Source organism: Armigeres subalbatus, chromosome 3, assembly GCF_024139115.2.
Source record: "Armigeres subalbatus isolate Guangzhou_Male chromosome 3, GZ_Asu_2, whole genome shotgun sequence".
NCBI lineage: Eukaryota > Metazoa > Arthropoda > Insecta > Diptera > Culicidae > Armigeres > Armigeres subalbatus.
Genome location: NC_085141.1, coordinates 194923589 through 194950503, shown reverse-complemented (window position 1 = coordinate 194950503; position 26915 = coordinate 194923589). Strand labels below are relative to the sequence as shown.

General features: G+C 41.4%; 1 protein-coding gene across 2 annotated transcripts; it reads right to left on the bottom strand.

Annotated features, from left to right (window-relative positions):
• Window positions 1-290: 290 nt before the first annotated feature.
• LOC134219660 (uncharacterized) lies at window positions 291-25383 on the bottom strand. Of its 2 annotated transcripts, none has more exons than XM_062698464.1 (3): window positions 25360-25383; window positions 24134-24612; window positions 291-1609 (listed from the first exon to the last, which is right to left on the bottom strand). In XM_062698464.1, exons 2-3 carry the CDS (start codon window positions 24538-24540, stop codon window positions 502-504), a joined length of 1515 nt encoding a protein of 504 aa, XP_062554448.1. In that variant the 5' UTR covers window positions 24541-24612; window positions 25360-25383; the 3' UTR covers window positions 291-501. The 2 variants fall into 2 exon arrangements, with proteins under 2 accessions (XP_062554448.1, XP_062554447.1); XM_062698463.1 differs by lacking the exon at window positions 25360-25383 and adding an exon at window positions 25127-25322.
• Between the last annotated feature and the right edge of the window lie 1532 nt (window positions 25384-26915).

Below are 26915 nucleotides of genomic sequence, written 5' to 3'. Positions count from 1 at the left end.
CAAAATAGGTTTACAGTTGTTACAGTTACAGTTACAGTTGTTACTATTTATGCATTCGTATATCATGAGGCACAATGATACTTTTATGCCAGGGAAATCGAGAAAATTTCCAAACCAAAAATGTCCTAGACCGGACCGGGAATCGAACCGAACCACACTCAGCATGGTCTTGCTTCATAGCCACGCATCTTACCGCACGGTTAAGGAGGGCCCCATTCGGAAATATCATTGGTTCCTACATACACATACATACATACTCATAACACACACATCCCTAAAAAATATACACATTTATAAAAACGATAATAATAAAACAAACTCGTTGTACTTTATTTTTAAAACTAAAACTTCTGTATTTACAACAATATTTTCATCAGAAATTATCAAACAGTCTTTATTACGTTCGATCATGATACCACGAAGCACAACCTAATGCAAAGTATTACGCATTACATTGATCAAATCCTTCTTCGAAGACACGACACAATGGCATTCAAGCCGCTATGGAAATAGCAATTGTAGTTGGTTGAATGCACCCCAGGTTAAGCCCGCTATTGAACCGAACACTTCAAGAATTAATATTCCGACCGTCGCTATGCTTTGCATGTTCATTCGTTCGGTGGCTGAAATACGGCTCGCACGGCTAGAGACGTTGTTATCAATGACTTCCTCCCCGGCGGCGGCAGTACCGGCACCGGCGATTCCAATGTCGTCCTTGTTTCCATACTCATCGTTGTCATCGTCATCGTTCTCCTCGTTGTCGTCGTCGTCGTCGTCGCCGTGGTCGTCCTCGTTGCCATTCTCGCCTGTAGCACTGTTGGCACTATAACCCGCATCCTCGCCGATAGAATAATTGTCATTTCCGTCTTTTTGTTCAATCGTGTTCGAGATTGAATTTCCATCGCCTGTAGATGCGTTTCGACCATTAATTACTAGTTGAGCATAGTTGTTGAATGCGTTTTGAAACACCAGTGCAGCTCGCCGTTCCTTACTTCTTGGATGCAGAGCCAATAAATTACTCGACAGACGAGATAAATGCGGCGGTAAAGGAAAATTATTTTCTTCATTATTTTTTGCTGTGCCATAATTTTCAGGCAGCACCGTTCCGCCGCTTGTCGTTTTTGTTTCCAATGAATTGACGGTTTTGCGACCTCTTCTCCTACGCTCGGCGACGAGCTGTACGAGAGGAACTAATGAAGAGACGGCCTGTATTGTTCTAGCTCGAAATTGATTGCGAGTCTCATTTAGCCTTTTGGAAATATGTTCTAATCTTTTCGCTAGAAACCCTTTTTCTGGCTGAATAGGACCAATAATGTCGGACTCATTTGCTTCGAAAGCATAATCGCTGTCGAGATGGAATGATACTTTTGGCTGGTTTGACTCCTCAATAGGCATTGCTAATCCCACAAATTCGGAGCTAGTTTCAACTTGGTCATTGTTTTTATTTCCCGTCGTCGTCTGATAAACTGAATCCGATGAGTGTTCCTTCGGTATGTTGGCTGATTTATCGTGATCAATTTGCTCAGGGGGCACAGTCTCACTTGTATTGGAAAATAATTTGAACGCATCTTGAACGCCGGTCGCTCCAGCTAAGCTGCTTGTATCGTTCCTAATAAATAACACAGTGGGAAAGAAAAAAAATAAACTCTAGAAATGAAAACCAGAGGCAATTCAAATGTACTAATAAGAAATGAAAATGTTTTATAGCAAATAAGTATGATAGTGTTGATCGAACAAACACTTGGTCTAAGAGATTATGTTCATGTATTAGATAAATAAAATTAGACAACAACAAAAAATAAGACGAAACAGTCTATGGTATTTTTTATTTACCTGTTAGATATTTGATTCTCATGTATAAACATTGATATCAAGAATCTAAAAACATCTCTGCTTTTTCGATAATATGGTGCCTTCTGGCGGTGTCCCTTTAAAAATGCAAGTGAATTTAGTTCTGGATTCCGCGAGGTTTGTCCTTAGAATTTATTCTGTTCCGAATCCATTAGCTTTTCATTTAAGGCATTATATTGTCGGAAAAGCAAAGGTGTTTTCAGCTTCTTGATAACAATGTTTATTCATGAGAATCAAACATTTAACAGGGAAATCAATGTAGCCGATTAACCGAGATGTGTAAAGGGGCCCTCCTTAGCCGTGCGGTAAGACGCGCGGCTGCAAAGCAAGGCCATGCTGAGGGTGGCTGGGTTCGATTCCCGGTGCCGGTCTAGGCAATTTTCGGATTGGAAATTGTCTCGACTTCCCTGGGCATAAAAGTATCATCGTGCTAGCCTCATGATATACGAATGCAAAATGGTAACCTGGCTTAGAAACCTCGCAGTTAATAACTGTGGAAGTACTTAATGAACACTAAGCTGCGAGGTGGCTCTGTCCCAGTGTGGGGATGTAATGCCAATAAAAAGAAGAAAAAGAACCTATTATGTACTACGCGCCTCCACATACTTTTTATACCAAATTAGCCGATAAGCCAACGCTTTGGTTGTTTTTTTTTTAAATTTCGTTTGTTTTTGAGGGATGGGCAGACTAAGATCACAGTCTTCATCAGCAACTTTCACAAATTGGTAGACAAGGGACATGTATTCGATATCATGGCTCGCCAACACTTCTCTAATAGGCTTTGGTTGTTTTCCTCGGACCCGGAGAAGTTCAGTTAATGTAGATCTGGGGCCGCGATTCTCCTCGCACGCCCACACGACATGATCAATGTCCTGATAATCCTCGCCGCAAACACAGAGATTGCTTTCCGAGAGCCCCACTCTGAAAAGATGTGCGTTTAAAGTGTTGTGATTGAACATTAGACGACACATGGTTCGAATGAACTCTCGTCCTATATTCATTTTTTTGAACCATTGAACGCTTTGACACCTGCGGGCGAATTGAATACAGACATCTATCCAAGTCCCCATTTGTCCATTTTTGCAGGCAGCTGATCAAGGTTTCCTGACGAACTAATAAGAAAAATACCTTCGATTGCCAATCATAAATATCACCTTCCACAGCGCCCACCTTCGCCAAAGAGTCCGGGACATTTCCCGGGATCGAGCAATGAGAAGGGACCCAATCCATGGTGATTGTGAATGACCTTTTTGATAAAGCACTCAAAGCTTTCCGTATCCCGGTTAGAAGATACGCTGAGTGCTTTACAGGATTCATTGACCGAACATCCTTCAGGGTACTTAGATTGTCAGTGAAGATAAAGAAGAGGTAGGGATGCAATATGCTCAAGTGAATAGTGTACAGCTGCTAGCTCAGCGATATACACGGAACTAGGCTCTTTCAGCTTAAAGTAGACGCAATAAAAACGTTAAAAACACCGAACCCAGTGGAGTCATCCATTTTTGACCCGTCTGTAAAAAAGCTTCTCTCCTCGCTGGCATGCCCGTATTTGCTGGCAAATAATGGAGGTATGACCTCCGCACGAAGAAAGTCTGGTATTCCATGAACCTCCTGCTACATGAACAGATCAAAAGTAACAGAAAAACTGTAAGAGTCTAAGAAATTGGTGTCCAATTGTCTAAACAATTGGTGTCAACCGAAGATGGGCTTACCTCCAGCGTCATATACCAGTGGTAAATACTCATGAATCGAGATTAAGGGTTTTGTTCGAGCAGCTTCTCGAAGTTGTCAATAACCAATGGATTGAGAACCTCATAACGAGTGAGGAATCGGAGCGATATTCGGCGAAACGATCTGTCAAAGACAGTACTCCCGCAAGTACTTCCAGACTCATCGTATGAGTCGAATTCATACAACCCAACGCGATACGGAGACAGCGGTACTGAATCCGTTGAAGCTTCAGCATGTGTGTTTTCGCCGCGGACTGGAAGCAGAAACTACCATATTCGAGAGCCGACAGAATAGTTGATCTGTACAACGTGATAAGATCTTCGGGATGCGCTTCCCACCAAGTTCCCGTTATCGTTCGCATGAAGTTGATTCTTTTCTGACATTTTTGTGTCAGATACACAATGTGCTTCCCCAAAGGTGCATTTCAAGTCGAACCAGACCCTGAGGTATGCCTCACCCATCGGTTGGAGCGGGAACTTTGCCGGCTTATGTTTTTTGAAAAGACAACCATCTCAGTTTTCTCCGGAGAGAATGCGATACCCAGCTTTAAAGCCCAAGTACACAAATTGTCCAGAGTATCTTGCAACGGTACAGATCAACTGCGGTTGGCCCTGTTACCTCTAAGATAGGTCCCAATCTTGCATTTGCTTCGTTTTTATTTTTCTTCGCATATTTACCTGCAATTGTTGATAATTGTTTTCTACACTTAGTTTAAAATAATATAAATCCTATTCCCTCATCCTACGATACCAATTAAAAAGAAAATGAATTTAAAAAAAAATAAATTTGAATTCAAATCTTTATCCTATACCGTAATACCCCTTGGTATCAACAAGAAAAAGTCCCTCCATTCCTACCGATGCCCGTGAGCACTATCTCGCATCATACCAACTGCTGAGAGATGATGTCCATAAGCAATGGACAATAGGCCAAAATCCGGCATGCCCAGGAGAGGGTATAAAAGGGAGGTTGGAGCAGGATTCGGGCTCTTTTGGTAACAAAAAAATACCGCATCAAGTAGTTCGCGTTTTAACTCGCTTCGATTTTCTCCGCAGGAACAAAAAGTCAATCCAGTTTCCGTGCCGCGAGTGGTGTTAGTGGTGAACAAGCAATCCACTTAACCCAGTTACCATAGAGTGACCAGTGATTTTCCGGTCAAAAAGTGCCCGTACACGACCAGTTACCGTGTAACGTGGGACGAAGCATTCCGTGACTCCGTGACAACCCTGTGAGTGAAGCCCCTTTGGTGAAATCGTGAGCCGTCGAAGAACGGTCACCCTATTATCGTCGCTGGTGCTGTCAGTCCAGCTCCGAACCCAAGATCGACATCGAAGAAGGTGCAACCCTATCATTGAGACTATTCGGTCGACGTCACAACCCTATCGTCGTATGGTAGCCAACCGGTACCGGTAAGGTGAAATATCGGTGCATTTCCTAACCCCAACTGTACATTCCCGTTCTATAAATAAACCTAACCTTAAAATTGAAATTTACTAGTGTTAGAGCACATTTATTTACAACGCGAGTCCCTATTCTCTTTTTCTCTAATTGTTTGTTCAGAGATTTTGCGGAACAAGTGTGGGAAGTGAGTCCTCTAGAAAATAATTCTCCCGGATAGACCCTGAGCGGGCTAAATTGTAAATAGTACTGTAAATATTTTATTCTTAAAATTAAGTGAAGTGAATTTTCTTTAAATTAGTTAGCAATTACCTATTGAATTCTAACAAATGGCGCCCAACGTGAATTAGTGTACATAAAAAAAGTTTCTACTTTAAATCTAAATTAGAACCTTTTTTCATTATTGCTCCGGGAAAATTAGAAATTAAATTAATTTCCAATCATTTTTTATAGTTTTAAAAGTGTGCTCTAAAAGTTGCAAAAACGTGTGCTGTAGATCAATCAATACTATTTCGAATGATGATAATAGCCTTTTGTTCTGCTTATTGAACTATTAATACGCCATTTTGTATATCTCATTGTTTCTTGTCCGAAAGGGATTATTTCCAAATAATTAGTTTTCCAATTTATTATAATATATACAGTGTGAATTGATTACATTTCAAGTTATTTCTCTTTTTTTTTTGTTCGAATATTTTACCTTTTTTTTGTGAATATTTTTCTTTTTTTTGTGAACAATTTCTATACCTAGCTAATTTGTGAAATCAGAATGGCAGAAGCGCGTCAAATGCAAATGAACAAAATGAACATGCAAATGAAATTATTCTAGGTTGGTACCATGACATGAGGGTAGACCACCTAAAAAAGGATGAGCTTTTGTGTGAAGTGTCGATGCGATCTATTGTTATACCCGATGACCAAACGTTCTCACGTAGGCGACGAAGCCTGAGAGAACATCTTAAAATAGAGAAAGAGGAAAAAAGTATATTGAAGCGGTTATTACAGGAGTAATGGAGGATGAGATTAAAGTGTGTGAAAATGGGTTTCTCGAGTTACGAGAAAAGTGAAACAAAGTGACCGCAATGTGAGAGCCAAGTGCAAAACAAGACTGTTACATTATGGCCATAGGGTGCACCAACTTTTGGGATGGGATAAATTTACTAGAGAAGAGGAACAATTTTTAAAATCACTTCTTGTCGATATTGCAGAAATTTTGAGGATCGAATTTTACTCGGAAAACGGTAACCGTGTGAATTCTCAATTGGAAGTTGACAATGAACAAGCATTGATTAACTTATTCACTGAAGTGAATACAGATAGTCAAAGCAAGGGAGCTATTCCAAAAACAGGTTCAAACCGTCAACGTTCAACTTCTTCGCGAGATTTGGAACAACTATCAAATCGTTTCTCAAGTCTTAGTACGGAAGACAAGGCGTGGATCGTGTCGTTGCAAACTCGTATTAAAGAGCTCGAAAGAGAGCTGGATGAAAAAGTTAATCAACAGTCTAGTACATCACATTTTCCAACTGTCGACCCGAGAAGATCGATAGAGGGTGTATCACAAACCGTTGATACAAACGTGAATCTGAACCCGACTCAAAATAAGAACACAAACCAATACTCGAGTGGGCCCTCTACCCTTCCCCAAGTAGTGCAGTCAAACCCCAGCCAAACTTTGTCATTTGTTCCTCCCACTACGCAGGCTATTTCTCATAGTATCTCCGCTCCATTAATACATGAATCACTTAACCAGGAGCCTGGCTCACACACCGGTCTCAATCAACATTGGTCAAACTTCTCTCGACAAGAAACCTCTCAAGAGCCAGCTGTGCTACCCATACACTCACACCCAACACAAAATTTGCCGAATCTGAGGCAACAAGGGATTCAACAACCAGCGCAATCACTCAATTCTCAGAATTGGTCGAATATGTCGCAACAAGCAAATACTCAATGCCCATATCAACAACCAATGCACCCATACTATTCTCAAATTCCTTATACTACGATGAACTCAATTCATCCAAATCCTACACGTCACACTTTACCTGTCTCTCAATGGAAGATAACCAAGTATGATGGAGCAGATCAAGGGCTTAAGCTCAATGAATTTTTAGAAATCGTTCAAACGCTCTCTTTGGCTGAGAACGTGTCCGAGGTTGAGCTATTTGAATCAGCAGTGCACTTGTTTATAGGGCCTGCTTTAAAATGGTATATGACCATGCGTTTCACTGGTCGTCTGCTTAATTGGCAACATCTGGTGCTGGAACTGAAAAGGACATTCATGCACCCAGATTTAGATGCATTAATAAAAATGAAAATCTACCAAAGAAGGCAACAGCGGAACGAGTCGTTCCATGAGTTTTATTATGAAATGGAACGGCTCTTCCGTACCATGTGCGTCCAAATACCCGAATATGAAAAGGTGCAAATTTTGCTCCAAAATATTCGGATTGATTATCGGAAGCAATTAACATTCCTTCCAATCCCGGACTTACCCACATTAATTGCGGCAGGTCAGAAGATCGATGCGTTGAATTTCTCAGCCTACAACAAGGTGTTTGGGGTTGAGAAATCAGTGAATGTGGTAAATCAAACTACACCGAAAAAAAGTACTTCATTGTCCCAACAAAACCACGTCTCGGCATTGCAACTTTCCTCTAATAATGTGAGCAAGATGTCTCGGTCATCTGGAAAATCCCATTCCAGAGCCACAGCACCAACCCAATATACTAACCAGCCTCAACATAAACCGCGATCGAACCTCGAAAGTCTTATCGATTCCTATCAACCCCCTCCTGACAATACATGCTATAATTGTGGGAATTATGGCCATTCCATTAGAGACTGTCATCTTCCCAGAGCCGTTTTATGTGAGAATTGCGGCTTCCGCGGATACCCCTTCGATAACTGTCCATACTGTATAAAAACGCGATGTCAGCGAGCACAAAACGCGGCTCGTTGAACCACTAATCGCGTACTCTCCCAAGCACTCTCCATCTCGATCTTTTTCGAGAAGGCTCCAGAGGATATTTACTCTGGAGAGCCCATTACTTGCTCAATTACATACCCTTTGCCTAACGACAATCGACCCTATACTACCGTCCGCATATATGGACAGAAAATTCGTGCGTTACTAGATAGCGGAAGTAACCTTACGCTGGTTAATAAATCTGTATATGCTAAACTAGATAGAAATAAATTATCCCCCCTCCAAAATCCAATCTCGTTGCGGACTGCCGGTGGTGAACAGTTGGAGATCCTCGGTCAGCTTTATTTGCCTTTCACTTTCAACGGTGTCACCAAAATCATTCCGACTTTGGTAGTGCCATCCTTAGCCATTCGATGTATTTGTGGTATGGACTTCTGGTCCAAATTCAACATTCAACCGACTATCGGAGAATGTGGTCTATTGGACGATTCCGAGGAAGAGGAAACTCCTCAGACAGCTTCTTCTTGTATTCTTACTGCTGATGAGCAGCGAGAAATCGAATCAATCAAATCACTATTCATACCCGCCCGCCAGGGACATTTGTCGCTTACATCAATGGCCGAACATCGCATTGAAATTCAGGAGGAATGGCTAAATAAAACCCCAGTGCGCCAATTCCCCTACGTAATGTCACCCAAAACTCAGGGTTTAGTGGCAACCGAATTACAAAGGCTGCTTGACACTGGAGTAATCGAACGAAGCAACTCATCGTGGTCCCTTAACTGTGTCCCAGTGATCAAGCCCAATAAAGTTCGCCTCTGCTTAGACGCGCGCAAGATCAACGAGCGGACTGTACGTGACGCTTACCCCTTGCCGCACCCATATCGCATACTAGGCCAGCTTCCGAAAGCAAATTATCTCTCAACGATAGATCTTTCGGAAGCGTTCCTCCAAATCCCGTTACACCCGGCCTCGAGGAAATATACTGCGTTCTGTGTGCAAGGCAAGGGGTTGTTCCAATATACCCGAATGCCCTTCGGCCTGGTAAATAGCCCGGCTACATTGTCCAGGCTAATGGACCGTGTGCTGGGCCACGGGGAATTGGAACCGTTTGTCTTCGTTTACCTCGACGACATCGTTGTGGTAACGGAGACATTCGAGCACCACGTACAGCTGCTGCGAGAAATTGCGCGCAGGCTAAGAGAGGCGAACTTGTCTATTAATTTGGAGAAATCCCAATTTGGGGTACCAGAACTACCATTCCTAGGATATCTCCTTAGTACAGAAGGCCTTCGTACCAATCCCGAAAAAACTCGGCCAATTATTGAGTACGAACGGCCTAACTCCATAACAAAACTTAGGAGATTCCTAGGAATGGTTAATTATTACCGCCGATTCATTCCAGATTTTAGTAAGATTACAGCGGCATTAACTGATCTGCTAAAAACAAAATCCAAGGTAATAAAATGGAATGAAGATGCGGAAAAATCCTTTTGTACTATTAAAGAGCGGCTAGTTAGTGCTCCCATTCTGGGTAGCCCTGACTTTACCCGGCAGTTTACCTTGCAGACAGATGCCAGCGACGTCGCTGTAGCTGGTGTCTTAACTCAGCAGCACGACGATGGCGAGAAAGTCATCTCGTATTATTCCCATAAACTGACGACGCCGCAACGCAATTATCACGCCGCCGAGAAAGAAGCTCTGGCGGCGCTGCTCGCTATTGACGCTTTTCGCGGATATCTCGAGGGTTATCCTTTCAGGTTAATCACTGATTCATCGGCGTTAACGCATATCCTCAATACTAAGTGGAAGGTAGGGTCAAGGTGTAGTAGATGGAGCTTGATACTACAACAGTTTGACATGACGGTGTTACACAGGAAGGGCAAGGAGAACGTTGTCCCAGACGCCTTGTCAAGAAGTGTTGCCGTAGTTCAAGACTCATCTACTACATCTTGGCACACCTCTCTCATTGAGAAAGTCTCGAATAAACCAGACGATTATGCCGACTTCCGTATCGAAGATGGGAAGTTATTGAAGTTTGTCACTGCTAAAAACGAGCCCTACGACAGCCGTTTCGAGTGGAAGATTGTTCCTTCGCCGGACGAAATTCCAACCATAATTCAAGAAAATCATAATCACAACTTCCATCAAGGTTTCGAAAAAACTTTGGCTCGCATTCAAAAGCGTTATTATTGGCCAAAAATGGGACCAAACATACGATCGCATATCCGAGGTTGCATAACCTGCAAGGAAATTAAGGCACCGTTCACATCCGTTACTCCTGAAATGGGCAAGATGCGAGAAGCCTCTCGTCCGTTTCAAATTATTTCTATCGACTTCGTGGGGCCTCTTCCCCGAAGTCGGAGAGGAAACTCAGCATCTACTAGTAATCGCTGATTACTTCTCTAAATGGGTGATGGTACACCCAGTGAGAAAGTTAGACAGCACTGCCATGTGTACCGTGCTTAAAGAACAGTGGTTCTACCGTAACGCCGTTCCTGAAATAATAATTACGGATAACGGAAGTACTTTTACATCCAGGGTATTTAAGGATCTGCTCGATCATTTCAGCATAACCCACTGGCTGAATTCGCGGTATCACTCGCAGGCCAACCCTGTCGAACGAGTGAACCGCACTATAAACACCGCGATCAGAACCTACGTTCGCGAGGATCAGCGTCTGTGGGATACCAAGGTGCCAGAAATAGAGCTGATCCTTAATACAACCCCACACACGTCCACCGGCCTTACGCCGTATTATATCACTCATGGGAATGAACTGTCGGAATCAGGGAAAGATCATTGTCTCTCTCGACACAATCAAGTCCTTCCTGACTCCGAACGGCAAGAATTGCGTAAACAAAAATTTGCTAAAATTTATGAACTAGTCACTAAAAATCTTATCAAAGCGCACGAATCCTCTAATAAACATTATAATCTCCGCAGCCGGCGATTTTCTAAATCATTCTCCGTCGGCCAGCTCGTTTATAGGAAAAATATGAAACAGTCTAGTGCAGCTGAAAATTACAACTCCAAATACGGCCCGCAGTACATCCCCTGCAAGGTCAAGGCCAAGATCGGATCGTCGTCATATGACCTTGAAGATCTAAATGGTAAGCCGATAGGTATTTGGCCGGCTATTCATTTGAAACCGGGTTAAAGTTGATTGAGACAGTGTGAAATGTTTTTATATTTATCCATCGTTTTGCTCGGTACTACTACTAGTAGGCGTTCTCCTGAAAAAAAAAAAACAAACGCTTTACACCTCTAAATCTCAGTTGATTAAAAGCAATCCATGAAACCGTAAATCAACAGATTCAATTAAACTTCAGTCGTGGAATGCTGAATAAAATTCGCGATATGTATCCGCATCGTAAATGAAAAACAAAACAAGCATGACATTTCACACCCGCACAAGAGCCTGTCACAAGTAGTCGACACACACAGGGCTGAGTGAAAGGCTTCACAAAACCCAAGTGGTCGAAGATAGTTTAAAAAAAACATTCAAATTGCTTGCAATATGTTCTTGCACGCAAGAATGGAGAAAGGCAGCAACCAATTGGTTAATTGAATCCATGTTTCACTGTTCTCTGACGTCGGAGTTGTGAACATGACGGTAGAGATAAATATAATAATAGGGCGCCCTAGAATCATATGAACTAGAATAATTAGAATGAACGAAAAAGGAAATGAATGGCAACTAGTGAAAGCGATGAATGTTTGAAATTGAAAGAAAAATGGAATAAATGGAATGTATGAATCAGAAATGAATGAATGAAGTTATGAATGAAAGTAAGAATGTATGAACTGGGAAATTTGTGATAAATGATATATAGTCCAAGGGATAACTTGTGACGTTACCAAAACAAAAAGAGAAATATATTGAAAAAAAAATTGTTTTCTCGAGATTAGGAAAAACAAATTAAGCTCCCTGTCATGAGTCAATGAATGTTGACAAGGAAATAATTAATTTCGGCCTTGATTAATGTGGGAAACGTGAATGGTTGTTGGCTAGTTTTTTCTGACGAATCGTAGTTTTCGCTTGTTTCTGTGGCACTCCAATTGCACTTGCGGATATGCTTTTGATCTATACTGTATTAAAATTCGAGTCGAATGGGCAAATTCTTTAGTAACTCGCTACAAATAAAAAAAATCACATCACAAAAAAAAAAAAAAATTATAATAATAATATTTCTTTTTTTTATATCTGCTCCGGGATAATTGTTACCTCTAAGATAGGTCCCAATCTTGCATTTGCTTCGTTTTTATTTTTCTTCGCATATTTACCTGCAATTGTTGATAATTGTTTTCTACACTTAGTTTAAAATAATATAAATCCTATTCCCTCATCCTACGATACCAATTAAAAAGAAAATGAATTTAAAAAAAAATAAATTTGAATTCAAATCTTTATCCTATACCGTAATACCCCTTGGTATCAACAAGAAAAAGTCCCTCCATTCCTACCGATGCCCGTGAGCACTATCTCGCATCATACCAACTGCTGAGAGATGATGTCCATAAGCAATGGACAATAGGCCAAAATCCGGCATGCCCAGTAGAGGGTATAAAAGGGAGGTTGGAGCAGGATTCGCTCTCTTTTGGTAACAAAAAAAATACCGCATCAAGTAGTTCGCGTTTTAACTCGCTTCGATTTTCTCCGCAGGAACAAAAAGTCAATCCAGTTTCCGTGCCGCGAGTGGTGTTAGTGGTGAACAAGCAATCCACTTAACCCAGTTACCATAGAGTGACCAGTGATTTTCCGGTCAAAAAGTGCCCGTACACGACCAGTTACCGTGTAACGTGGGACGAAGCATTCCGTGACTCCGTGACAACCCTGTGAGTGAAGCCCCTTTGGTGAAATCGTGAGCCGTCGAAGAACGGTCACCCTATTATCGTCGCTGGTGCTGTCAGTCCAGCTCCGAACCCAAGATCGACATCGAAGAAGGTGCAACCCTATCATTGAGACTATTCGGTCGACGTCACAACCCTATCGTCGTATGGTAGCCAACCGGTACCGGTAAGGTGAAATATCGGTGCATTTCCTAACCCCAACTGTACATTCCCGTTCTATAAATAAACCTAACCTTAAAATTGAAATTTACTAGTGTTAGAGCACATTTATTTACAACGCGAGTCCCTATTCTCTTTTTCTCTAATTGTTTGTTCAGAGATTTTGCGGAACAAGTGTGGGAAGTGAGTCCTCTAGAAAATAATTCTCCCGGATAGACCCTGAGCGGGCTAAATTGTAAATAGTACTGTAAATATTTTATTCTTAAAATTAAGTGAAGTGAATTTTCTTTAAATTAGTTAGCAATTACCTATTGAATTCTAACAGCCCCGAAACAGATACAACACAATCATCTGCAAGCTGTCTTAACGAGCAATTTGGCATGAGACATTCATCAATTATAGGGAACCTTGGGCCAACAACCTACTGTTCCCGAAACATCAATTTGTTCGAGAATCCGATAATGAAAGAATACGGACTGATTTTACGGCGACGACTCTTAGCGCGAAACAACGGACAAGAATAGGAACATGGAACTAGCCCAGCAGGGTAAATTGGCACAACTTGCCAATGAGGCACGCCGCATGAAGCTTGAGATCCTGGGACTGAGTGAAGTCCGTTGGCCAAACTTTGGAGAACACAGAACGCCGTCGGGACAAGTTCTGCTATACTCTGGTTTACGAGGTGAACACGCTCCCCGGCATCGCGGAGTTGGCTTCCTACTAAGCGCTCAGGCACACTCTGCGCTTATGAAGTGGGAACCTATAAGTGAAAGGATAATCGTTGCCAGATTTAGAACACGGGTCCGAAACCTTACTATAATCCAATGTTATGCGCCAACCGATGCTGCCGATCTGCAAGACAAAGAGAACTTCTACAGTCATCTCAATGCCGTCGTAGATAGAATTCCGAAGGTGATATCAAGATCTGTTTGGGCGACTTCAGTGCGAAGATCGGATCCGACAACTCGAACCATGAGCGCATTATGGGACGCCATGGTCTCGGAGAAATGAGCGAAAACAGAGAGCTGTTCGCAGAATTTTGTGGTAATAACGACATGGTGATCGGGGGATCGCTCTTCCCTCATCGACCGGTTCACAAGATCACGTGGGTCTACCGTGACGGCTTTACAGAAAATCAAATCGACCACATCTGCATCAGCCGAAAATGGAAACGGAGCCTTCTTGATGTACGGAATAAACGTAGTGCCGATATCGCGTCTGATCATCACCTCCTCATCGGCGAAATACGCCTGCACATTGCGCGGATTCGTCGGCAGGAGGAAAGAGTTGGACGACGATTCAACACACGCCGACTGGAAGATGCCACGATGAAACGGTCCTTCGTTGAAGAACTGGATACGCGTGCTGCAGATATTCTGGAAGGTGGCAGCGTGGAAGACCAATGGACTGCCATCAAGAATGCCTTCATCACCACCAGCGAGAACAATCTGGGCGAACTACGCACCCAGAGAACAATGGATCACCAATGAGACCTGGAGAAAGATAGAGGAGCGAAAAGAAGCCAAAGCCGCGATAGAACGATCGAAAACCAGAGGAGCCAAAGTCTTAGCCCGTCAACGATACGCGGCTCTTGAGAAGGAAGTAAAACGCTCATGTCGACGGGACAAGCGAGCGTGGGCAGACTCTCTGGCCGACGAAGGAGAGAGAGCCGCCGCAACCGGGTACATTCGCCTCCTCTACGATATCTCACGACGCTTAAGCGGGGCGAAGATGAATGCAACGATGCCTGTGAAAGACGCGAATGATCAGTTATTGACCGACCCAACTGACCAGCTGAAACGCTGGTTCGAGCACTTCTAACAACTTTTTCAAGTGACAGCCAGGCCATCACCACCTCGGCATGATCTGCGTAGGATCCGACGTATAACACGCGTCAATACCGAAGCTCCTTCACTGCTAGAGATTCAAACAGCCATCCAAAGCATGAAATCGAATAAAGCCCCAGGGGTCGACCGTATATCAGCCGAGATGCTCAAAGCTGACCCCATGACATCTGCTCAACTACTGCATCGTTTATTTCGTAATATCTGGGACACCGTAACTTTCCCGGTCGACTGGATGCAAGATATCTTAGTGAAGATGCCCAAAAAGGGTGGCCTGACTGTATGCGATAACTGGCGAGGCATTATGTTGCTGTGTACCGTTCTCAAAGTTCTGTGCAAAATTATCCTAGCCCGGATTCAGGAGAAGATCGATGCGACTCTCCGGCGGCAGCAAGCCGGATTCCGTGCCGGAAGATCCTGTGTGGACCATATTGTCACGCTCCGCATCATTCTGGAGCAGGTCAACGAATTCCAAGAGTCCCTTTACTTGGTATTCATCGACTACGAAAAAGCTTTCGACCGTCTCAATCACGAGAATATGTGGGGCGCCCTGAGACGCAAGGGAGTACCTGAGAAAATCATCGGCCTCATCGAGGCATAGTACGAGGCCTTCTCGTGTAGAGTGCTGCACAATGGGGTCTTGTCCGACTCTATCTGGGTCGTAGCTGTTGTGAGGCAAGGATGTATTTTATCACCGTTACTGTTCCTTATCGTAATCGACGAGATTCTGGTAGATGCGATTGACCGTGAACCAAACCGCGGGCTGTTATAGCAGCCTATAACCATGGAGCACCTAAATGACTTCGAATTGGCGGATGATGTTGCACTCCTCGCGCAACGGCGCTCTGATATGCAGAGTAAGCTCAACGACCTTGCCGAGCGCTCCTCTTCGGCAGGTTTAGTCATCAACGTCAACAAAACCAAATCGTTGGATGTAAACACGGTGACTCCTTCCACTTTCACAGTAGCCGGGTAACCAGTGGAGAATGTTGAAAGCTTCCAATATCTTAGAAGCCAAATGGCGTCAGACGGCGGTACCAAGATCGACATAGGCGCACGGATCAAGAAAGCAAGGGCTGCCTTTGCGAGTTTAAGAAATATCTGTAAAAACAGGCAGATAAGTGAACGCACCAAAATACGAATTTTCAACTCTAACGTGAAATATGTGCTGTTATACGCTAGCGAAACATGGTGTGGAAGAATAGAATCCTAGTAGAATCGAAATCATATGAGCCTTATCGACGAAATTAGTCATCGAAGGATACGAATGACTCGAGGAGGGGATTTTTTTGAAGCCAGCTGCTTCAGGAGAGGAGTCAGAATAGGAAAAACAGTTTTGACCACGTTCTTCACGGGGTCGGAAGCATCAAAGGAGTTGAGGATGAGCTCTACGATGCCAGAAAGTGTGAACATTGGAGCGCTCGAAGGTTTTTCTGCTCGCTCTCTATGCTCTCTTTCTGGCTGAGAAATCGCAAAAATTGGGGAATCTGGGATTTTAGATGTTCCCGGAAGCGGTGGAAACTCTCGATCATCCCAATGTGAAACCACAAAAGTTGAACGTTTTTGAATTCGACCTGCGTTTGATTTCGCCATGTAGGAATCGGGCTCACTTTGAGGCTGTTTTCTAGGCTTTTTCGAGAGACGCTGGTTTTGTTTTACTCGTTTCCTCGATGAGCCGGAGTCGCATCGGAGTCAGAGCTACCTTGATCGTCCAAAGGAAGAGACGAGTAGATGGTGTCAGAAACTACTGGTGCAGCGGCCTTTCTCAGCATTTCGTCATAGCTACGTCGAGAACGCTGCTGAAGAGACCGCTTCTGGTGGATTCGAAGCTGTATATACGTCGGGCAAGCTTCAAGAGCATGTGGAGGGCCTTCGTTGCAATAGATACATTTCGGTGGCGTCTTGCACGCGCCATCCACATGCTTCTCTCCGACAATGTAATGAGGAATGGGGAAATGTTTTTGAAGTATGAAAATTTAGTGTTTTGAAAATTAACTATTTTGGAATTCGATTTTAAAATTTTTTAAGGGTGACACAAGTGGGTCTAGGGAGGACCAGCCCACCCCTGTCCCCCCTTATTTACGCGAATGAAGTTGCGTAACCCAAAAATCACATATCGAATAGAATCAATTCAAACGCAATTTTATACATGCCTTACGCAAATTATGGTGGACAACATTCCCACTTCCGTCGTACGAGGCGCGATATACGCTTATAGATATGCAATCATTGAAAAAGCATGGTGAGTTTACCATGATCTCGTTTGTGTATGAAGTATGATATTGTTTCATAGCACATTGACTCCACTAAACTATTATCTTGTTTAATATTTTACCCTCCTGCTCAGCAATTGAGAAAACGAAACCTATTTACCATGAGTCATCATTGAACAAACTTTGCAAAATTAGGCCAATGAATCATATGATGTCTGTTTACAGTCAGTATTGTGAAGCAATAGATTTAGTCATTGCTCGTATAAGCCTAAGAAAATATTTTAGGAGCATAAGTTACAATAGAACATAGTTATCCGTTTTTAATGTAGTCTACATTATGTTTGACAAAATAAAAATAAAGAAAAAATAAATAAAATAAAATTAAACAAAAAAAACTATATTTGATGGGTTTTCGGTCACCGTAAAACTTTATATTTTCTGGTTTGTTGATTCTTATGAAATAATGATGAAAAATACACAATTTCCGATTTTTAATAACGCACAATTGGAAAAAGGAGGTATTTTTGGCCAAAACTATGAATCCTGCAATCAATGGTGGTATTCATCAGATAGATAGAAAAGAAAAATATATTTTTTAAGCTTCAATGGGGTATAGGGCCAATTTTCGGCATAGTAACGATTTTTGTCATATTTTACAAAACCAACGGAGATTGGTCACTTTTTGGCTTGCAATATGCCTGTTTGATGCTGAATAAAATACAAATGGTCATATAAAGGTTTAAAGGTATATTCGTATCACTGGCAAATGGACGCAACAAAGATTTCCTAAAATAATAGAAAAAAGCATCATTAGCTTCTGGTGTTGAAAATTCACTGAGTAGAACATATTTAACTAACAAAGGAAGGTAGAACAAATTCAATTAGCGTCATATTGTGACATCAACGAAATAGAATTTAAATTATTTGATATTTCATTGAGATTTCTTTCATAATTATAAAAAGGTATTGTGGCAAGGAGTTGTTCAACACGCTTTTCATCCAACACGTTATGGTTAAATCTATAAATCGCTTCTTTTACTTAGTAATGCAAAAAATGTAAATTTTGAACCCCTGGCCTTCTCACTGCGTAACGATTTTTATACGATAGATGATTTTTTTCTTAAATTAGGCGCAACGTTTAGACATAACCCTCCCCCTCAAAATGTAATGTTAATTGTGTTCGTCGCCAAATCCAATTAAAGTGGCATTATTGAGTAACTCAGATGAAAATTGAAAAAAGTAGTTTACCAAAAAACCTGATTAATCTCTCTAACGGCAATGTTGTCTTTCTCGTGCATTATAAGAAAATGGGTTTGGTCACAACGGATCAACATTCTCGGACGAATGAAACTTGTTGCGAGTAAATCGGTTTAGGCTAAGTGCCTAAAAAGAGTTAAGATCATTTTTGCTCACACACATACAGACATTCACACACTCGTATACACAGACATCACCTCGTCTTCCCTGAAGCATGGAAAAGGCAGAGCTTGGTCCTATTGACAAAGGCGGGAAAACCACCGGGGCATCCGTCGGCATATAGACCAATATGCCTGCTTGATACGGCGGGGAAGGTGCTCGAGAAAATCATCCTCAACAGGTTGTTGATACGCACGGAGGGTGCGGATGGTCTATCGAGTAACCAGTTTGGCTTCCGAAAGGGTAAGTCGACCGTAGACGCTATCTTGTCGGTTACCAAACCCGCGGAGATAGCTATCCAGCGTAAGAGGAGGGGAGCTCGCTATTGTGCAGTAGTGACTCTCGACGTGAGGAATGCTTTCAATAGTGCCAGTTGGGCAGCTATTGCAGATGCGCTCCTGCGTCTTGGAATTCCCGAGTACCTGTACAAGATTCTCGGAAGCTACATCCAGAATCGAGTACTGGTATACACTGTTCGAACGAATCATGTACATTTACATCAAATATCATGCACATAATTGGAGCATGATAAACAATAGAAATTTACATTTCATTTTACTGTAGTCATAATGGAAAATCTTCCCTTTAGTATATGGTTTCTCGCTGCATTTGCAGCTGGCTTGATGGAATTGTTTGTTTTGTTTACATTCTACCGAGATCGTCGCAAGCGTGGTCATCTTTTGTTTCGGTTCACATAATATCATTTTTTTTAAGCTTTATTAACATAATATAATATCATAACTCATGTAAACATAATATCATGTAAACTTAATGGTTTATAAATGAATTTTTATGGTGACTTGACCAGCTATAGTGGCATTGTCCCGGATGATGTCCAATAGCTCTGCGGTTTATGCCAGCAAGCGCAAGCTTCTGGCTAGCGTTGCTCTGTCCATACTGAGGTATGGGGGGCCAGCTTGGGGCACGGCCCTGCGTACTAACTGCTACAGAACGAAGTTAGAAAGTACGTATAGGCTCATGTGCCTAAGAGTTGCTCGGCCTCGCTCGAGTGTCCGGTGTGCGCAGGTTTAGAGGAAACGACGGAACACGTGTTGTTCGTGTGCCCGCGTTTTCGCACAATGCGTGACCACATGCATGCCACATGTGGTCTGGACACTACCCCGGACAACCTAGTCCGGAGGATGTGTAAAGATGAAGTTGTCTGGAACGCCGTTTTATCGGCTATCGTCCAAATCGTCTCGGAGCTACATAGAAGGTGGCGCGTGGACTCGAGGAATGGCTAGTTCAGGCGCAAATAAGAGGTCCAAGGGTTCGGAGTCGGCTTCATGGGTCATACCGGTGCCCTGTGGTCGAACTCGATCCTTTTATCGAACAAGTGGCCGCGTGAAGAACAACATGGTATCGTCGCTTTCGCGGCGTCGGTCAAAGGCGGGTTCCGAGCCCGAGGACGGAAAGGGGTCCTCGTCAAGGCTGGGGCAGGCGTAGGCACCGCGTCGGCAAGTCTCTCTGTGCGCTGGTGAATAGGCCCTATCGCAGAGAGGTCAATTTGGGGTGCACACGGCACCATCATTCTTGATACCAATCGTGCAGAGGGAAGCAGGTGCGAAGTCGACCCTTTCCCACCTTCCGAGGACATAGGGCGTGGTAACGCCACCTGGAAAGCCGGCAATGCGCTGGTACGATACCATGGTGTTCTTCTAAAAAAGCGAGTCACGAAGTTCGATGCTGCAAGGACACGCAGCTAACCTCGAGGGTGCGTTGTGCACTGACCCCCCTTTGAAGCATTACTTTCTGGTTGTACCGAAGGGACTGTGGGCTTGACGGCAATGGAAACGGTTTAGCGGGTCGGGGATGTAGTCCTGCTTCCCTCGTTTGCTGTTGGAGGTGGCCCCTAACCCCGCACTTCATGGACAACCCAGGATGTCTGTTGAGCAGATTCCCCCTCCATTGCTTAGGAAGAAAAAAAAAGACATCACCTCGATTCGTCGAAGTGAGTCGATCGGTATACAACACTATGGGTGTTCGGGCTTTCTTCTATATGCTTTTGGAGCGAGCATATAGCTTCTATGTATACTTAGTACACGAGAAAGGCAAAAAAGAGCAATTTTTCAAATTCATGTGTCTCACAAAATGGTGAATTTGAGCAGAATTTTATTCATGGTCCTCAAAGCTTAGGAGTTCAACAGTGTAGTGCATGTTGTTTACTGCGGAATATTGCGGGGTACCAAACTGTTTTGTTCGTTAAATATTGCGTAAAATATGCTTTTACAAAACTACTAAAAACTGAATTCTGGACGGAGCTATTATTACATTGCATGCCTATTGCATAGATCTGCTCAAGAGCTTTGTAACGATATATAAATATGTTACTTTTGAGACGAAAATATGGCAAAGCTGCCCGTTTTCCTAAAATCGTAAAAATATCATTTCTAGAAGGGGTTAATTAGAACGCCTCCCACCCCTCCCTAAAAATTCTAAAAAATAAAAACCCCCCTGATTATAAAAGTATAGGTTGTAAGCTATGTATTCATCACATATTACACGACCAAATCGAAAATTGGCTTTTTGTTAGTTTTGGCCACTCTTTTATATGGGGCTGTCCTATAGTGTAACGTTTCGGCTTACTCCATTCAGCTATCATCAGATCTGTGATCAAATTTCATCGATTAGTTCAAAGCATATATGTGTTGAACTAATCAAAATTTGATCACAAATCTGATGATGGTTGAATAGAGTAAGTAGAAATGTTATTAAAATCGGAAATTGTGTATTTTTCATCACTGATAAAAAACAACAAATCAGAAAATATATAGAATTATAGTGCCATTTTTGCCAAATTCGGCACATCCAGACATATAGGGTAACGGTACCAATAGTGGAGGTATTAGTAGATCCGAAAAAGAAAATATTTTTTAAAAATTGATAATTATGGGAAATTTACTGCTTTAATATCTTAGTCAATAGATAAACTAATAAATTTTCTAACAACAATGACATAGATGTCATTTAACATCAACAATTACCGAATATTGCTTGCACCACTATGGGTACACTGTTCCTTTAGTGGCAATAAAAATTAATTTTGGTTCCTTTAGTGGTGCTATCCATTGGTTTCTTATGAGACTCGCCACTATTGGTACAGTTGTACCACTATAGGTGCAAGGGAGTCAATTTTGTTAAGGAAAATTATTGTTTTCAATAGTTTTTCAAGCGAAATCTCAAGATAAGTTGCATTCAACAGGATGTTTAAAGCACGACGCATCAACTGAAACCATCGTAAACTGTATAAATATGATAAATCTCATTAAAACCCCACTACCTCCACTATTGGTGCCACCTCCACTAAGGGTACGGTTACCCTACAGATTTTTTTTTCAGAGAACAAAACAGATTTTCCAATAAATGAGTTGGTACCTCTGCCACCATATACTAGAGTGTATGGAACTATAAAATACATACACTGATCCCACATATATGGGTCACTTTGTATCAAATGGAAATGACTCATATTAGTGTGTGACCCATGATTGTGGGGTCAGTGTACATATTTACAAAATCATGTTGTCTTCTGTGCACATTTTCATTCAAATATGAATTATACAGGAAACATATGTCAATAAGCTCTAATTTCTAAGGTCATCGAACTATTCTGGAGTTTGAATCAAATGATCTACGGAAACAATCACCATAATAACATAATGGGGGAGGGGGTTCTGTCATTTTCTTACGCACCATATAAATAAAAAATCATTTGAAAGAAATCTCACATGGGAGGAAGCGGGTCGAAAATTCCAGAAAAAAAGGCGCATGAGATCTCCACATTGTCTTGAAGTTTGAATAAAATCAAAACTTAATTATAACAATTTTCTGAACGAATATACATATTTTAGTAGCTTGATTTGTGAGTCAAACCCAACAAACGGCTAAAAATCTAGCTTATTCAGCTAAAACTGTTGGGAATCCATCTACTATTGGCCTAAAAAGAGAAAAGAAACCATTTCCAAACTTATGAGCCTACTGTTTTTTACATTTATATTGGTTAAAAAGAGTTATGTGACAAAAATACGGAAATCTGACAGGAATTGTTTTGGAGCCATAGAATGCCGGTTCAAACTCAACACCAACACGGACAAAAAGCTTTCGAATAAAATAACTTATTTTAGAATATAGAAACATGTTTATGATACCATAATCCATTCGATAAATAGCAGTAGCTATATCATGCGAAATCATTGAAAGTGACCTCGGCATTCTGAAGCGAGTTGGAGTTGCAGTAAACAATTTTCAACCGCCTGAATAAGTTTGATCTTCATTCCATAGCTTGTCGACCCGGCAGACGTTTCGCACAGTAGCCGAAAATGCGCGTTGTGAATCGCAGTTGCGAAATTTTCATACGATTCTTTATTTTAGTTTTTCACGATTTACCCAACTTTACTCGTGATTTTTTCATGAGAAAATATCATATAAACTCGTCGGAAACCTAAACGAACATATTTGCTTAAATAATGTTAAATAATGTTGTATCTTGTTTGAATAGTTGTTAATGATCGATTAAGTTTGTATCATTTGTGTTATGTAGTGTCTGTTTTATTTGTCAATTATGTGCCTGGATTTAGGAGGAAGGCCTGAAAGTAGGCAATACAATGTTTAGTTGGGATTGATCCCAAGTTTGTTCCAGACAAAGACATCGAATCGTTGATACAAAAGATATTTTAGTTACTAGATAAAGATTGTCGCTGTCGTCGCTGTCCGGAACATCTTTTGCTGGCGAGGATAGGGGAGCTAAATGTCAAAGAAGGAAAATCCATACGATTTGACAGGTATGTACCACACATGTTTCGGACAGCAGAACAAAGGGAACCGAAGCGACAATCTTTATCTAGTAACTAAAATATCTTTTGTTGATACCAAATGGCATTAATTGATTCGAGGTGCCCAAATAGGATGAAAATCCTTCACAAAAGGTCAGCGATGAATACAGCAAGTAGACGAAATGCGCAATAGACTAACGTAAAATAAACTCCCCCAAGAAATTATGACGTTTGAGCGGGTCGCATAATGAACGCAAAATGAACTTTTCTTCGAGAGGACGACCCGCTCAAATGTCAAAATCCATCAGGTGAGTGAATTTGATGAACTCCTGCACAGGTCTATAGGCAATGAAAATATTCATGCGGGATTTGGCTGATGAACCAAAATCTCATATGAAACCTCGTCATATCCCGTAATGGGTATAACCTAGCCGTCTCTCTCAGGGCATCAAGAGAGAACGTGCATTATTTTAATTTGTTATTTTGTTGCTTGTTGATTGCGTACCTTTATGTTAGTATAAAATAAAACTAATTACAAGAAAGAAGAAGATCCATCCAGCCGTTTTCGAGCTATTCGGATACGAACACAGACCATTTCATTTCATTATACTGAAAGAAGAAGATACCACATCCAGCCAGAGGAAATTAATTTGAGCACATGCAATTTCATCCCATCAGAAAATACATTCTTAATTGACAGATTAATACGGCGTTCTAAAATGTTCATAATGCTTTTAAATTTCTTTACTTCTCGTGTTTTTAGGAGCAGAGTGAATCCTGTTTGAGTAAGGTTTGAGTAAAGTATTTCTGAAAGAAAGAATTTTGAATTCTTTGTTTGAGCCTGTGACAAACTACAAGAATGAAAAGCCTGCCGTATTACGTAATTATCATTTGTCTGCATACCTATCTATTGCTTTTTCATATCACGACTGTTTCGTCTCGGTACTTTTTTTTTCTACATACTGTTTAAGTGAATCCATTAAGCTTTCACTTGGGGCATCGTTTGCATGTGTCTGCGGTTCTACCTCCGGTTGACTATGGAACTGTTGTCGATGTCGTCGCAAAGGAGATAAAAGCCGCTGAAAGGCAGTCGTGATCCGTTTACGTGCTGATCCAATTATATTGCCAATTATATCGGAATACGTCTCGGTGCTATTGTCGTTGCTTCTCAGCCACGGAAATAACCGAAATCCTGTTCCATTGAAAAGGATTCCCGTTGAAGAAGCCGGTGGCGATTCGTCTTCGCGTTCATCGGTGGCAGTGCTATTTTTGTTATCTTCCACGGGATCAACTTCATAATTTTCGAATCGCGAATCCGCCCGCGGCTGGGTGCGAAAGTCGCTCACGTGGGAATTTGGATCGTTAGGCATGGAAGATGATAAGGAGTGAGCTACTTGAATCAGTACATTTTCCAGGAATGGTTTCGCCGCTGCTATTTGTACCTGTGGATGGAACAAAAATTAATCAGTGATTATTCGAAATCAAATGATCCGAATAAATTCTCAAGCACCAAGACGTCGCACAGTGTTGTGTAGATTTTGAGCTGACATCAACAATGATTTTGGTTGAATGATTGTACACTAACTGTTTATATGAATGTATGTTCAAAATGTTTTGAATTAAAAAACGGAGATTATATTTTTTAATAGGCACTTCCACAAGCACTTCCGGGAAATCAAGAGAATTTTTTATTCTCTATTTCATTTATATCGGTTTAGATTTTTTTTCATGTGCTTTGTAACCGGGCCTATAGCTATAGCGAAGCAGATTTAATATTTAACAGATTTGTTTCCTTCTATGATAGCACGTCACACTCTTTATAATCCGGATGAGCTAATAATTCCAGGATTCTTAATATGAAACAAATTCCCCATATCAAAAGGTGTAGATTTTAAACTGGCATCAATATTCTCAGAAATATGTTGATCACATGTGGTTGAACGATTGTACACTAACCAAGAAAAGCATAACAAAAATATCTGTGGCTTTCATTTTCACTGCCAATACACTTATTCAAAGAAAAATGTGTCCGCTTCAAGTTAACATATCCAAAACCAAAGAAATTCGTTTCGGAATATTGCCTAGCACGCAAAACGTATCAACTATATCGGTAAGCGAAAGTGCACTCTCTATGCTTGCAAATCGCACTGAACTTGAGTGGAGTCAAATCACAATTGTAATCTACATACTCTCCAAGTTGCGTTCAGTCGCTGCACCCCACTCTATCGAATTACCAAAAAGCCTGGGCAGTTTGAGTCGTGCGTTCGATTCCTGCACCCCTATCGATCAAGGCAGTAGTTAGTGTAAAACGTCTTCAAACGCCGGGCTATTCCGGTCGCGCCGAACGTGAGCACCTTGTACGTGACTTTTTTTAACGCTTAGTCTCACGCAGAAATGGTTTTAAGCGGGTGGTAATTATACGCCATTGATTGTATGAGCTACCCGATAAACTATTCGTTGACCCAAAGCACATGCAGCGTGTTCTCTAGATCGAAACTGTCAATTATTTCATGTGACGAAAATGATAAAACTGAAAGTTCACTGGCACAGTTTGAAATTATCAAAGCATCTTCTTCTTTACCGGAATCGCAACCCACAATTGGAACATTGCCGCCTCGCTGATTTTCATTCATTAAGTTTACTGCGATTGTTGCACACTAATGAACCAATTAAGCATATGTTTATTAGGCGGCAAAACAGTTTCCTGTGTACAACCGGGATTCAAACCCAACCACCTTCAGCATGGTCCATACGTAAAAGCTATACATTTTTGCACTAAGCTACGACCCCTATCTAAGCAAATGTTAAAAAAAACTATATATTCGTTATCAAAAACCTTCAGAATTACATCATGTTTAAAATAGTTTAAACATTGTTTTAATTCTACTATGCATTAGTTAGTTGTGATGTCTTTTTTCCTTTAAGGATATAAATCTGTTTGGACAGCCCTCTCCAAATGTAATCTCTCGGCCACATTTCAACTGACTTATGAGCCGACCGGACTTTAAGTTGCACATTGACTGTTCCGATAATTATAAATACACTTTGTTTATTGAATAATTCAAATTTAAGTTTTATGGTTACATATAGCCTAATATTCTGTTTCATAAAGCATTATTTGCTATGTTCTATATTTTTATCAACCACATTGTTTCGATGATTTTACAAAACATGTTTTTAGTTATTTATTTAAAAATTTCAACAATATTTGTACTTAATCCATCATATCAGCATTATAGATTTTTAAGATTGTATTATTACTATCAGACGAGAATGGAAAAATTTCAAAATAATAGCGACTAGCCCCAAATAGCATTAAAAATTATTCCTAGCTCTCGTTTTTACTAATGCAACCAGTTTTTTACTTTTTAGAACAATGCGGTCTGTGTAATTAGTGTCCAAATCAAACCCCAAGATATATCGTACCAGAAAATCGTCTGATTCTAAGCCACATCGCTACTAATGAAAATTATTCATTTTCCGAAATAATTGTTGAGCGCCTAAAATAGCTCTGGTCCTCACAGGCTCCAATACTTACGCTTCCACGGGTTTTCCGATGACAATTGACCGCCAGCTAAGGGTTGCGTTCTTAGCTGGTAGTGTAGCCTGGGCACTGCTGTCCTTCTGACATCAGCTAGAGTTAGGACTATAGAGGGTGCGTCCTGTGGGGTATGCCTAGGATGTGGTGGGGTTCGAAAGTGGGCTCTGTTGAACTTTTTATAAAAAGCTGCATGTGTCCGCAAGC